Source organism: Mchenga conophoros, linkage group LG23, assembly GCF_057382185.1.
Source record: "Mchenga conophoros isolate Kocher_MC1m ecotype Shallow Benthic linkage group LG23, M_conophoros_male_GT1.1, whole genome shotgun sequence".
Classification (NCBI taxonomy): Eukaryota; Metazoa; Chordata; class Actinopteri; order Cichliformes; family Cichlidae; genus Mchenga; species Mchenga conophoros.
Genome location: NC_140547.1, coordinates 12,090,182 through 12,104,247, shown reverse-complemented (window position 1 = coordinate 12,104,247; position 14,066 = coordinate 12,090,182). Strand labels below are relative to the sequence as shown.

At 41.7% G+C, this 14,066-nt stretch overlaps 1 protein-coding gene across 1 annotated transcript; it reads right to left on the bottom strand.

Moving 5' to 3' along the window:
* Window positions 1–1,232: 1,232 nt before the first annotated feature.
* Window positions 1,233–13,048, bottom strand: map2k2a (mitogen-activated protein kinase kinase 2a). Its single transcript, XM_085264335.1, has 11 exons — window positions 12,280–13,048; window positions 11,878–12,088; window positions 10,015–10,161; window positions 9,780–9,857; window positions 8,740–8,791; window positions 5,950–6,074; window positions 5,154–5,367; window positions 3,825–3,889; window positions 3,670–3,731; window positions 3,072–3,117; window positions 1,233–2,956 (listed from the first exon to the last, which is right to left on the bottom strand). The coding sequence occupies exons 1-11, from the start codon at window positions 12,366–12,368 to the stop codon at window positions 2,846–2,848; spliced, it is 1,200 nt and encodes a 399-aa protein (XP_085120461.1). The 5' UTR covers window positions 12,369–13,048; the 3' UTR covers window positions 1,233–2,845.
* Window positions 13,049–14,066: the final 1,018 nt, after the last annotated feature.

Below are 14,066 nucleotides of genomic sequence, written 5' to 3'. Positions count from 1 at the left end.
TACCTGCCACTCAAAATTCAGACTATGCACTAAAAGTAAGATTTTGTAAACATGTAGCCAAATTGTATTTTTATTTCATCTTTTTTTAATCCTTAGTTACTAATTTCTTTAAAATTAATGATTAAAAGCTGAAGAAAAAGCTAGCTGCAGTTTGCATATCTTAACTATTCAAATTAAAGGGGCTACACTCTCAGGCAGTTTTATTAGACACACCTGTTAATTTCCTATTTATCTAAACAGCCAATCACATGGCAGCAGCTCAGTGCATTTAGAAAAGAAGTCATAGTTAGGACAACCTGCTGAAGCTCAAACCGAGCACCAGGTTGGAGAAGAAAGACGATTTAACTGACTGAATGTGGCAAGGTGATTTTTCCAGACAGCCTGGTCTGAGTTCTGTAGAAATTGTTGATTTACTGCGTTTTCCCACACAACCACCATTTGCAGAGAACTGTCTGAAAAAGAGAAAATATCCAGTGAGCAGTGGTTATCTGGGTGAAAACACCTTTTTTGACGTCAGAGGAGATAGGCCTGACTACTTAAGCTTATAAGAAAATAAAAGTAACTAATTTCCAAGGTGTGCAGAAGAGCAATCTGTGAACACAAAACTTAGCAGTGCTAGAGCAGCAGAAGACCACACTGGGTGCCACTCTTGTCAGCTGAGAACAGGAAACTGAGGATACAACTGACAAAAATTAGGCAACAAAAGAGTGGAAAATATTGCCTGTTGTGATAAGTGTGGATTTCTGCTGCAACATTTGGATGGTAAAGTCAGAATCCTGCCGTTTACAGTTTAGGCTGCTGCTGCTGGTGTAAATGTGTGTGTGGGGGAGGCGGGGGTCATGACCTGGCACACTTTGAGCCACGCTGAAACGCTACAGCCTGACTGACTGTTGTTGCCATCCATGTTCAGTATATTCATCTTGGCTGCTTCCAGCAGGATAACACACCATGTTAAAAATCCCAACACAGTTGGGTCACAAGGTACCAAGTCATTAAAGCACTTTTGGGAATCAGTAGAACACGACTACAGGAACTGAATGACACCATCATGTAAATATATCCCATAATCTAACCCATGATGAGAATTTGTCATTTCTTTATTTAAGGCATGTGTGAAATTTAAAAAAGGTCCAACTCAGGATTAGCAATGTGTACCTAAAAAAGTGGCCAGCTAGTGTGGATGCATAATGCGGACTTTAATGTCTGCTATAAATGACAAGGAAATGTTACAGTACATTCACAAATAGGTTTTATTTTAAACTTTTTTTTTTAATACATTATATCCATACCCAACACATTTTATATTATAATAAAATGACTCTTGTCATTTACATAAATCAAGGATTTGTGTATTAAGACTGCAAAATAGTACTGTAATTTTTGTATATAGCTTTGTACACATACAGGTGACAATGCATCCATTTTGCTCTTTACAAATGCACATTTTTGGGGGGGTGGGGGAGGGGATAAGAAAGGGCAGCCATAAGCAGAGGATACAAGAGCTCTAGCAAGACAGCAGGATAGTAAGTAAAACCACCACCAATACTGACCTGGGTTACAATGCTCGGTCAGACCCTTTGTACGACTTGAGAAGTCTGATGTCCCACTTGAAGTCAGGTTGTACTTTTAACAAAATTAACTGGGTTTAATCACAAGGAAAAGCATTTTAGCAATAATTCAACCGAAATCTTTCAAGAGCGAGCCTCCGGGTTGGCTGCATCCAAGGAGAAAGCTCAGAGCGCCACATGTAGCGGTACGGTGAAAATATATACACCTCAGGGGGAAAGTACAGACAGACAACATAGAAAGAAAATGTCAAATAAAGCCAACATGATTGAAATCTCTTAAACATTGCAGATTCAGGATTCTGATAAAAACACCACCTAATCATCCCCATCATGAGTTGGGAAACCAAATACACAAACAGTATTAGAAGATAATAAACCATGCTATATTGTCCCATGAATACATTTTTGTTTCCTCAATGTCAAACACATTTTGGCATATAACGGCATGTGTGTCCTCCCATGTGAGACCGAGTGTGGGATGCAAATTGAAATAAATGCTGAAGAAATGATGTCAATCAACACTTAGATCACTGACTAAGAAAATGAGAACATTCAAATTACAGTTTCATACTGTTCATGAATCTGCACACAAGAAAAAGATCAGCCATCAGGAAAAAAAAAGTAGTAGTTGTGAGTACCCTCTTTGGTTTGTGACATTGTTCATTTGCCAAAAAAGTGAAAATGACTCCTTACACGCTCATTTGCCCTGGATTCTACTCTCAAACGCGATTATTATATTGCAGGTAATTGCAACAGAACCTTTTAGCATTTATGATTCTAATTAAAGTAGCTGCATTTACCTTCAATAAAAGCAATCGCGAGTTTGCAAGTAGATAATATGCTTTGATTTCCCTACGATTTCCACCAAATCTCTACAGCAGGTTATTTAATAAAATACAGTCCCATGTGCCATCACCCATTGCCATAGAAAAGGTTAATACAGAATATCTGACAATACAAAATAAGTTTGTCAAAGCAAATTTAGCTGACACACTGGCAGCCCTTCAGTGCTTTACATCCTCTGTAGCAGTGTGGAAAAATGAGCTGTGGCTGCTCTCGACACTGTCAAGGTGAAGCTGTGGTCTTACAGTACAATGACTCAATGGGCCCTGCTGCTGGTGAAGAAATAACTGGGGAGGGGGAACAAAAACTGTTTGAAGCTATAGCAACAAGAAAAAAGTGCCAATATTTGTGAGAGCTTCTGTGTGTACACGTACAGGATATGCACGTGTACGCACAGAGGTCCCGAGACGTGGCAGGGCAGCGTGGGAGCCCGGTCACTCGGCGCCGCGGGTGGGAGTGCTGGGCTGGTTGAGGCCCATGGTTTTGCACAACCAGCCGGCAAAGTCCACTTCCTCCACTTCTGATCGCTTGATGAATGTGTGACTCTAAGGAAAAATGAAACTTCAGTTTTTATTGTTATCAGAAAAACTAAACAAAAAACAGATGGGTTAAGTATCAAATTAAAAATAATAAAATTATAATAAATATTAGGGTGCCCACCATGAGCATCTTCAGATCTGCTCTCTCGGCTGGGTTTTTAATCAAACTGCAGACAAAAATGAGATAAATATGTTAAACATAAGTAAAATATCCTTTGCATGCATGTCGTTCACCATGTATATGCAGAGGGTTAGATGCTAGAAGGCCTTGTTCTGTTTCAGAGTTCACCTTAAAACACGAGTTTACCATGTATGCACGCATGTTCTTTAGTAGTTTTGACATCAGCCGCAGTGCAGTATAGACTTTAGACAAGACTGATGTAGAAACATGTGCAACAATTATCTGAAACAATATCTCTGTATTCATAGACTTTTTAAAAAGGTAAAGAACAGTAGATACTATTCTGAACTATTATGGCAAAAACGTTATTTTTATCACTAGTCCAGACGGGATCTTTATCAGAGTGTGGTGCTGACTTGTTTCCTAACCACCTCAAACCTGCACAAGCACAAAAACTACATGCATGCATTTAATTACAAACAACTCTTGCAACAGGTGTGTGAAGCAATTTGGAAATGTCAAAGTTTTCTGAATAGCTTCCTTTCATAATTCTTCATGAGCTGAGAAAAGAAAGACAAACGTCACATTCGGTGCTCACCATTTTGTCACAAAGTCCTGGAAGTCACTGGTGAAGACACCAAGCGGCAGTTTGGGGGGTGGCTGAGGAGGAAGCAAGAGTTAAAGATTATACACTGACTGAGGAAAGATGTGAGTGTTTGTTCATACTGTGGAAAAAACAGACATTGCTCAGACCTCATTGACAATGTAGTCCAAAAGTTCAAAGATGGCCATGGCAGGTCTGCTGTCCATCCCAGATCCTGTGGGAAAAGAAACAGACACAATCTCTGGTTAGTCTTCTTTAGAATACATTTAAATGCTTTAGTTTTAATTTTACTGTGCATTTTCTCAAACTGTACAACAACACAGCAGCTCTCGTGCTGCCAAAAGCTCTGTATGAGCTCTTGTCTCTTTAAGGCAGCCATTATAGTCTGTTGCAGACACCAACAGCTGACACCAGGGCTGAGTAATCATTCCTGAAGTCTGCATGTGTATTTGGGGAATTGTGATGTAAAGTTCAAGTTTGCACATAACCATTTCTCTTTTATTTTTTTAAAAATTAAATTTAGGTACTGTGAGCCCAGTCATCTCTACTGGACGACTCAACTGTCATGTAAAGCTCTTCAGCAAGGCTAGAGACTAGTTAAGTGCAGAGATTATGTTTCCCCATGAGGATCAATAAAGATTTTTTTGGCTTTATTCAAAATTACAAAGTTGGACCACACAACCAGAATGTGATTGCTCTATTCTCCTGTGGATGCCAGACAGGTTAATGCATGAAAACGATTTCATGCATTACTGTTGCTGAATTATGAATGTACCGTGGGGGTTTTGTTAAAAACATGTATACCATTGGAAGTGTGAACATAGACAGCCCAGTTGCACAAAAGGCTAACCCTCACCCTGTCAAAAGTCACCATCTTCAAATTTCCACATTTTCTGATTGTCCATTGCATTATGATTTTGACATAGCTGTGACCTGTGAGTCAGCTCTGAGCATACAGTCAAAGTAGAGTCAAAGTTGGCATGTTAATTGGCAGCCAAAACTGCCAATTAACATGCCAACTTTTCCACTGCTGTGAGGACAGGATTGTCAAACAACAACAACAAAAAACAAACAAACCCTTACCCGCTAGGCTTCCAGTTCCTCAGATGCTAGGAGTGCATAAAGACTAATGTTTGTTCTTAAAGCCAACAACAGAAAATTTGGTTGAGATATTTCAGAGTTCGCTGTGAGGCATCCACTCATACACTGCACGAGGCCACGCCAGAGTAGCTGCTAGTCAAGCATTATGGAAAAGTGTTACACACTGGCCTCGGTAAGGTTAGGAGCAATGTTTGCTTTTGGGAGAGTATAACTCCCTTCATTGCAGACTTCACAAATCTTTTGCATACACAAAACCGTAAACAAGACACTAAAGGGAGGAGAAAACCCACAAAGCATAATATGAGCACAAATCTAATCTAATGTCAAGTAATCTGCATAAGTTTATAGGCACGTGTGTGTGCTATTGCCCTTCATACCACTTATAGGCCTTCCGGGTGGTCTAGGCCTCTGCATGTTGACGTGAGGCTCTCCCTCAGCCCCATCCACAACGGCCCGTCCAAAGATGGCCTCCAGTTCTCTGGCGTCTGGTGGGGGGATGGGGTAGCGGCCAATCGCCAGCTCTACCAGAGACAGACCCATGCTCCACACGTCAGACTGAACCGAGTAATGAGTGCCCTGCAGTCTCTCCGGCTGTTGAGAAACACATAACTACGTCACAGAGCCGGTGAAGCCAAGACGCCAAGCAGGAGAGAGGGCTGGGCGGCGAAGGCACAGGAAGTGGAGGAGAGAAGTGGGAAGAGAAGAGGAGGGGGGTGTTATGGCAAGCAGAGGTGGGGTGTGGTTAGGGCAAGAGGACAGAGAAGAGGGTTTGGCAGGAAGTGGACAGCAACTTTGGACTGTTTTAGGGGTGAGCAAGGACAGGTGTGTGCGTGTTTTAGGAATTGCAATCAAAGGGCAAGCTTCTCTGCACCAGAGGTGCTTTTTTGGGAGTAGGATTAGACACACAAGCAGCTTTTGGCACTGCACCCACCAGGTATCTAAGAGTGAGGGGAAAGGACGAGAAAGCTCAAGCACAGTTGCCTCCCTCATTGCCAAAGAGCCCTTCCTGGGTACAGCCCGTGGTTCTTGGCAGGGGAGTGAGGGAGGGCCAGAGGAAAGGAAGGCAGAGGGTGGAACCAGAGAACAAGAGCCATGTGAGAAGAGTGGAGAAGGAAAGTGGGGATAGGGCCAGAGGAAAAGGGGTGGGGGCGCAGGCGCGCAGAGCTGACTCACCGACATGTAGGAGCGCGTTCCAACAAAGGAGTTGGCCATGGAATCTATGAGCTGGCCGCTAACACCGAAGTCGCACAGCTTGATCTCCCCACGAGAGTTGACCAGTATGTTGGAGGGCTTGACGTCTACATGGCAGAGGGGACATGGACAAAAACAAATGCGCATTACATTTAAAAGAAGAGGCTCTTCTTCATACTGTGTTTCATCTGTCATTCCTTTGGCTTACAAGTTTCTGTATGCAAGAGAAAGCACAGATTTATTACTAAATTATACCTAAAGAAACAGCAGACACTGCTATACTGGTGTTCTGATTTGCACGCTTCTGTGCAAAACATTTAGGAATTGTCATTTTCAGAAATAATACCATTAACATTTTTTTCTTCAAATACAAAGTACAGAGAACAAGGAAAACAAATGAATACTTGGTGTGACCACCTTGTACCTTTAAAAATAGAATAATTACTCCTTGACACACACGCACAGTTTTTCAGTGTGTTTGTTGCAGGCTGTTGCAGACATGGTGATAACATGTTTTTCCTGTGCATTTCTGTGTCTCTAAGATGTGGCGGCTACAGCAGCTGCTGCACATTTAAACATCTTAATTTCCTAAAACTTTTTGCACTGAACTCTATAGAGCTTTGCGAACGTGTTTGTAAACCCCCCTTGCTTGATGTCTGAATGGGCCCCAGGTCACCTTTCTCTGCTTTGCTCTCGTGAAAACTGCACATGCCCAAAAAGGCACATCTATCATGTCTGCTTTTATTTTGTTTTGCCTGTTTCTTTCTCTCCATCATGGGGAGAATTGAAGCTGTAAGGAACATAAATCTGACCCAAGTTTGACTGACAGAATGACATGACTTTTAATGTCGCTGAAACTAGCATTATGTGCTTATACATGTGTGAAGTGAGAGCACAGCATTTCGATATTTTGCGTGATAATTAAAAGAGGGACACCAAATATCAATAGTTTATGATGTAACCTCTAAATAGAAATTTAATCTTTTAGTGGTAGAATGGGACAAAGAAGAAAAAAAAAGTTTCCTACGAACGTTAAAAATAATCTGAGAAAACTACAAACACAAATGCTCATCTCACGTTCGGCCATCCTGAGATAACGTTAGCTGACCACGGCAAAGTTAAATCGGTTCAACCAAAGAAGCCAACCAACACTTGACATACTTAGGTTGGCATCCTGGTATCTTCCAATTCAGAATGAGCCAAGAAAGCAACACAATCCATCCCCCTACTTGCGACCACAATCTTGTGGATTTCTCTTACATGCTCGAGCTTCTGGAACTCAGAAGCATGACGGCATCACATTTTACCCCATCACAACCTTTCCTGGATTCTGATTTTCAGATTCATATGAGTCTATAACAGCTCGTTATCTCACAGAAGACTGGTGACTCAGGTCTCTCATTCAAAATGTGTGCAATAGCACTGTAGTCCATACATGCTCGTCCATACAAGTTGACCTAGGCTGTCCGATCAGCCTGTCCGCTTCACAATTTCACTTTGCAGCAATAAAAACAACTAAAGCGATTCTCTGGCGAGTCCCTCCTACAAGAATACTGTGATATATGTAGGGAAAACATTTACGTTCATCTATTGTTTGTATCCCAGTTTTTATGTGAGACAATACCATGAACCTATGCTTTCCACGATGGATAGAAAACGCTTTCTCACAAATACAGATCGTTCATGCTTCATAGAAATATTGAAAACAGGACTACAGTCTTCCGTGCAGGCCACGGGTGGCATGTACAGAGCTCCCAGCTCTTGCTGAGTCCCTGTTGTAAACAAGCCCAGTCCTCCACATATCCAATTCATAGCTGAAAAACATCCTGCAAAATAATGGTGTAGGACTGAGCCCTGCAATCTGTCCTCTGCGGTGTATGACCCCCTCCCACCGACCAAGGACACGTGAGGAGAAGCTGAGAAAGAAATGGCATGAAAGAGCGGGAGAAAGATGGAGGGAGACGTGGAGGGAGGGGTCAACAGGGTGCGGTTGCTCTATAATCACATCTGAGAGGCTGTAATTACCGCCTGAGCTCACAGACAACTCTGTCCTGGAGTACCACCGACCCTGTAGCACTGAAACTTCACTGCACGATGCACTTCTTGCTGCTCCCTTTCTCAGTAATTTTCACAACAGCACACCCATGTGTCCTCACTTGTGTGCAGAGAAAAACCTGCCTGAGATGCTGTGACCTGTCATTTCAATGAATACAAATAATGTTTTCATGAGGACAATGTTTATTCTACAAATTCCCTTGATGAGAAACTTGTTATTTCCCCCCCCAAAAAATAGCTGGTCCCGTATGTGCATACGTGTGCTAAAGCTCTTAAGATGCTGATGCATGTGAAGGGAGAGCAATGAAGACAATTAATACAAATTCAAATGAAGAAGTACAGATACTACTGGCGCCCGTTGACTGGATGTGGTGCATTTCAAGTGGTTACACTAACCGAAGTTCAGACGTCTGGAAATACCGATCAGACCTAATGTCCAAAAAGCTTTATCTTATAGTTTAAGGAACTATAATCCATGATCTGAATCTCAACCGGATGTCTCTAAGAAGTGTCTACAAAAACACTGATAACCTATTATCAAATGAGGCTGACGTGCCACATATTTTATATTTTATCCAAACCCAAATAACTCTATGAAATCACTGTGTTACAAACAAACTCCATATTTGGGCTTTAATATACTGCAGAGATTTGAAAGTGTTCCAAATGAGATTTTGAGCACAACTGTAATTTATCGGGACTCAAGAACAGCATTACCTCTGTGCATGATCTGGTGCTTCTCTCGCAGATATGCCAATCCCCTCAACACCTGTAAAGGAGAAAAAAAAACCCCAAAACATTCAGTTTACAGACATACAATCTAGGAGTCCACACACACGGGACTGTACTGTGCATGCAACTTATGCATTATTGGACAACACACAGCTAGTTGAGCAACATCACAACCACAAGCAAAACCACAAAGAACAGCACACATGCAAAAATAGGCACAACCCTTTTGTTTATATTGCTGCCAAATTCGAACAGCAACTATATTTCAAAAGAAAAAGGTGTTGGATTAAGTCGCTCTGTGGTCAAAATTTAAGCATCCAGCATACATCCATATGCTGTCCACAATTACAGGTGGACACAGGATTCATTTAGCTCAATATGTGACTACGGTCAATATCTCTTAACCTTAAGTGCTGTGCAGAGCATCTCACATCACAGTTCAGTGTTAACTGTAAAAGTTTTCCTTTGATCTTCTGGATATAAAATATTTGAATTTCTTCATTTTACCCTAGTGGACATGTTTAAAATTGTGTAATAAATAGGATATGACCTTCTCAGAAAATCTGCTTTGTGGTCAGAAACGCCTTAAAATCCTCGAGTCCAGAATTATTTTCACACATCACCTCCAGCCGTAAACCTTTCTAAACATTACCTGATGGGATGTGAGAACGTGAATGACCGACAAAGTCGACATTAAGTACACTTTAACCACCAGCTGCCAAAGAGTCTGACTGCTCTGATTTTTGGAGATTAAGAAAAGAAAGCAGAAATTATTCTGCAGAGCCTCCTGCCTCAAAACATCAGGAAGCGAACTCGTCTAAACCAGAGTGAAAATGTGTCTGATGTTGACCTGCTGTGTCACGTTATCAATTTCAGAAACTTATCAGGCCCGACTCTCCTGACATCGTCCACAGTTCATGTGAGAAGACTTGTGAAGCGAATCATATTTTACAGCCTGTAAATAAACACCTAAAGCCACAAAACAAAAACAAACAAACAAAGTAAAACATCAACGGTGTACGCACAGCTATGCTAACTTTTCCAAGGATTTCTTCTGGGATTCTTCTGGCTTCTTTAAGAACCTGGTCCAAGGATCCGCCATCCTGCAGAGACCAAAACAGCCCATGTTAAGACAGACAAAACTGCCTGTAGCTGTGGGAACGTGTGTGTTGCACAACATAAGAATTCTCAGGTGATGCGATTCGCAAAATCGATTCCAGTCTCACAAAGAAATTGCAGCTAACAATCTTTGTCTCTCACCATGTGCTCCATACAGATGCTGATCTCTCCATCGCTGTAGAAGGCGCCATAGAAGCCCACAATATAGGGCGAGTTGCATTCATGCAGGACCTGCAGTTCTCTGATAATCTGGTTTCTGATGGCAGGTTTGATTTCCAGGTGGATCAACTGACGAGAAAAAAAACAAAAAACAAAACAAAAACAAAACACAGAAACGAAATACTGTTTTAATTTAAGTTGCATGCAGACGATGCAGTTACACCGCCTGAAGTCCCCTTTTTACACTTGTGGCACTTTGTTAGGCACACCTGCTCGACTGCTCATTAAAACACAAATAGCTAATCAGCAACAAACGGCAGCAACTCTGTGCATTTAGGCATGTACTCGTGGTCAAAACGAGCTGCTGAAGTTCAGACGATAAGAATGGGGATGAAAGGTGATTAAAGTGACTGAACATGGTTGTTGGTGCCAGGCAGGCTGGTCTGAGTATTTTAGAAACTGCTGATCTAATGGGATTCTCCCACACAACCATCTCCAGGGTCCAAAAAAGGAGAAAATATCCAGTGAGCAGCAGCAGTTCTGAGCAAAAATACTTGCTGATGCAATGGCCGTAGAGCTTTGAGTCAATGGGAAGGCAACAGTAACTCAAATAGTCACTCATTGCAACCAAGGTATGCAGAAGAACATCTCTGACTGCACATTGCTTTGAACCTTCAAGCAGATTGGCTACAGCAACAAAAACCCACAGCGGGTACCATTCCTGTCAGCAAAGAACAGGAAACTGAGGCTACAACTTGCACATCTCACTAAATGTGAACAGTAGAAGGCTTGATCTGATAAGTCTTGATTTCTGCATTTGGTGTAAACAACATGAAAGCACGGATCCATCCTGCCTTGTATCAATGGTCCAGGCTGCTGGTGTGGGGGACAGTTTCCTCACACACTTTGAGTCCCTTGGTACCAAATAAACATTGTTCAAACACCACAGCCTACATGACTATAACTGCTGACCTTGTCTATCCTATGGCCACAGTGTACCATCCTCTGATGGCTGCTTCTAGCAGGATAATGCAATGTCACAACGATCACATCAAACTATTTTTTTGAACACAACAGTACGTTCACTGCAGTCAAATGGCCTCCACAGCCACCAGATGTCAAGAACCTTTGAAATGTTGTGAAACCAGAGATTCACATCATGGATCTGCAGCAGCTTCATAATACCATTATGTCCGCATGGACCATAATCTCTGAGAAATGTCTCCAGTTTAGAAGAACTTTCAACAAAGGTTCAACTGACATCCACAGGCCTCAAGCCTGAGCTCGCTTAGACTGCTGCTGCCACATCTGTATAAAGTCTAGATAACTTACTACATTCATTCTTATATACCCACAAAGAGATAGATACTAAGAGATAAGTATTTAGTGTATGAAACTACACTTTGATAGTGTGAAAGGAAATTTAAAAAAGTGTAACATAATGGCAAATATCTTTCGTAAAAGCACACAAGATAAGATAATACTTGTGATAAGGATGCCATTAGGGTTTGTCGTTAAAAAAAAAAAAAGTGAAGGTAATATAAACAAAACATTTCACAATGGAAAAAAATGTGTTGGCGCTCTTTGATAAGCTGAGCTATGCAGCTCAGGCGCTGCCAATAAAATACCTCAGGCATATCTTTGACATTTACCTGAAACATTTTTGTTTCTGAACTTCAAAACTAACCGTTTTGTTGTAACCGTTTTATTATTTTCAGTTCCCTTGTCTTTCTCCAGAAAGAGGCGTTTCCAGACATGGTGCACTGATAACATCTTAGACTTGAAGTGGAATGCAGTTTTTTTTACTTTCACTTGGAGAACAGCTGTTAAACAATCATTCTTCACCTTCCGAGCCATGACCAAGCCCGAGGGTTTGTGGCGGACTTTGTTGACCACCCCTCCGTTTCCTGCACCCAGCTCACATATGGGTTCGAAATCTTCATCCTTCAGCTCCCCAACCTGGGCTTTCTGGGTGAGAAAGGCTTCCAGCCGTTTCCTCTGCTGTTCATCCAGGTCCAGCTCCCCCAGCTTCTTCTGTAAGGCCTCGAGGTTGGCTCTGTAAGGAGGTGGCATTTGGTTTAGCAGAGTTCCTTAAAAGGAGTGAGAATTAACATATGCACCTCCTTGTACGGTGGTGCAGAACGAAATCTTGTGCAACTCCAGTAACAGCCAATTACCTCGGTATAAGGACAAAGCAATTCACGATTCAGTGGTTTAACACAATTAATCATAAGGCACAGCACTTACTCAGATGCAGCATCAATGGTGTTGGAGGTGGCCTGTCCCTCTCCAATGGGCGTAATATTAAGGGGACCGGGTTTTCTTTTGGGGCCCATTTCAATAACAACCCGAATCGACTTTGTCCAAAATTTAAAAATAAAATTAACGAAAAAGGCAAAAAATTAAAAAAGAAGCACAAAACTGCAGTGAAGTGGGCTGCTGCTAGCCTAACCTTTCCCTCGTGTGAAAGTCAGTATTAAAAAGCAACAGGATCAGCTCTAGTATAACTTGGCTAGCTAACGTTAGGCTAAGTTAGTGCACTTTCGGAAGCATGTCACTTAGTTAATCTGGTAAAACCTATCACCACGATGTGCTCTTTAAAAGTCAGACAGCTTCTTCGGTTTAACTGACTTATAGAATTCGAGGTGTAGACATTTCTGTCACTCAGCTTCTTCTTGGTTTTCTACCTGCTGCTGCTAGCCATTAGCCACCTAGCTGCTCCTGCTAACTAGCGCTACCTCCTGCAAACTCGTGCCTTGCGCCTCTCAGTCCGAACCTGCAGCCGCCTCTCACAGCACACGGGGCCGCCTGCCACGCTTTTACCGGCAGCTACACCGGGACACCGACTCGGCTTGTTTCCCTAAGCGAGAGGGCGGGGTACGAAAAGTAAATCCGTCTGCGATACAGTCCGGGGTGTGGGGTTATCAAGCAGCGAAAAGGACTGTGGCTAATACAGGAAGCAAGCAGCTGCCTGCAGCATCAGACCTGACACCAACAGGGAGAGCCCGTGATAAATAGCGCGAGATTGGCTTTGGCAAGTTGATACGAGATATGCAAAAAGAAAAAAAAAAATCTCATGGGTGGGTGGATGACATATGCAGTTTGTGGTAACACCTCCAGTACATTGTTTTTAACGAGGAACAAGCTCATTTTAACCATATGTCATCTGCCCTGTGCAGCTTTTTGTATTTATTAGTAATAAGTAAACACACAAGAACAGAAGAGGGGGGCAGTGTTTGCTGCCATCTGCTGGCGGTGGTTGGCAATAACAGGCTCAAGTGAAGATAGTTTCACTTAATCTTAAATCAGAAACGATCGTGATATGAAACTAAAAATATAAAAGACCCCACCTGGGAGCGATTTTCTTCTTCTTAATTGTACATCGTAAAAAACTGTATTTTTTTAGGGGGGGCGGAGTGTTGTACAGTTTAAAAAAATGATTTCTTTTTAGAAAAATGTCCATATATACACTAATATTTTATGGGGTCTTTTTTGTCCATGCTCTACCGGTAAAATTCGATTGAGTGGCTTTAGAGTCATCTTGTCAAAAAATCAAAAAGATTTCTATTTTGGCATGAGCTTTCTATTAAAATAATTATGTTTCATATAACATGTACCTGTGTGGAAAAACAAACCACGGTCATCTATGGCCTAATGTTAATATATCAAATGAATGAATCATTCTCTGTTATTGTCTTTTACAAACAGTAAATACCACAAGTTTCCCCAGATTTCCTGTGCAAAAAAGGTTTTCGATGCCAGTGAGATGTATTCATGTACTCGTACTCATTAATAAAATATATGGTATAACAACCAAGCAGATACCATTTTTAGATGGCTCAGTTTTCAGTAACATCCTGAACTGTGAGACAGAACACTGTATATAATAAGTATCACACTATCATCTGGTTATGGACAGGAAATGAGTACATTAGAGGTACAGCTCAGGTCGATCGCTTTGCAGATAAAGTTAGAGAGATGATCTGGACATGTACAGAGATAATGATACACTGGACAAAAGGTGCTAAATATGG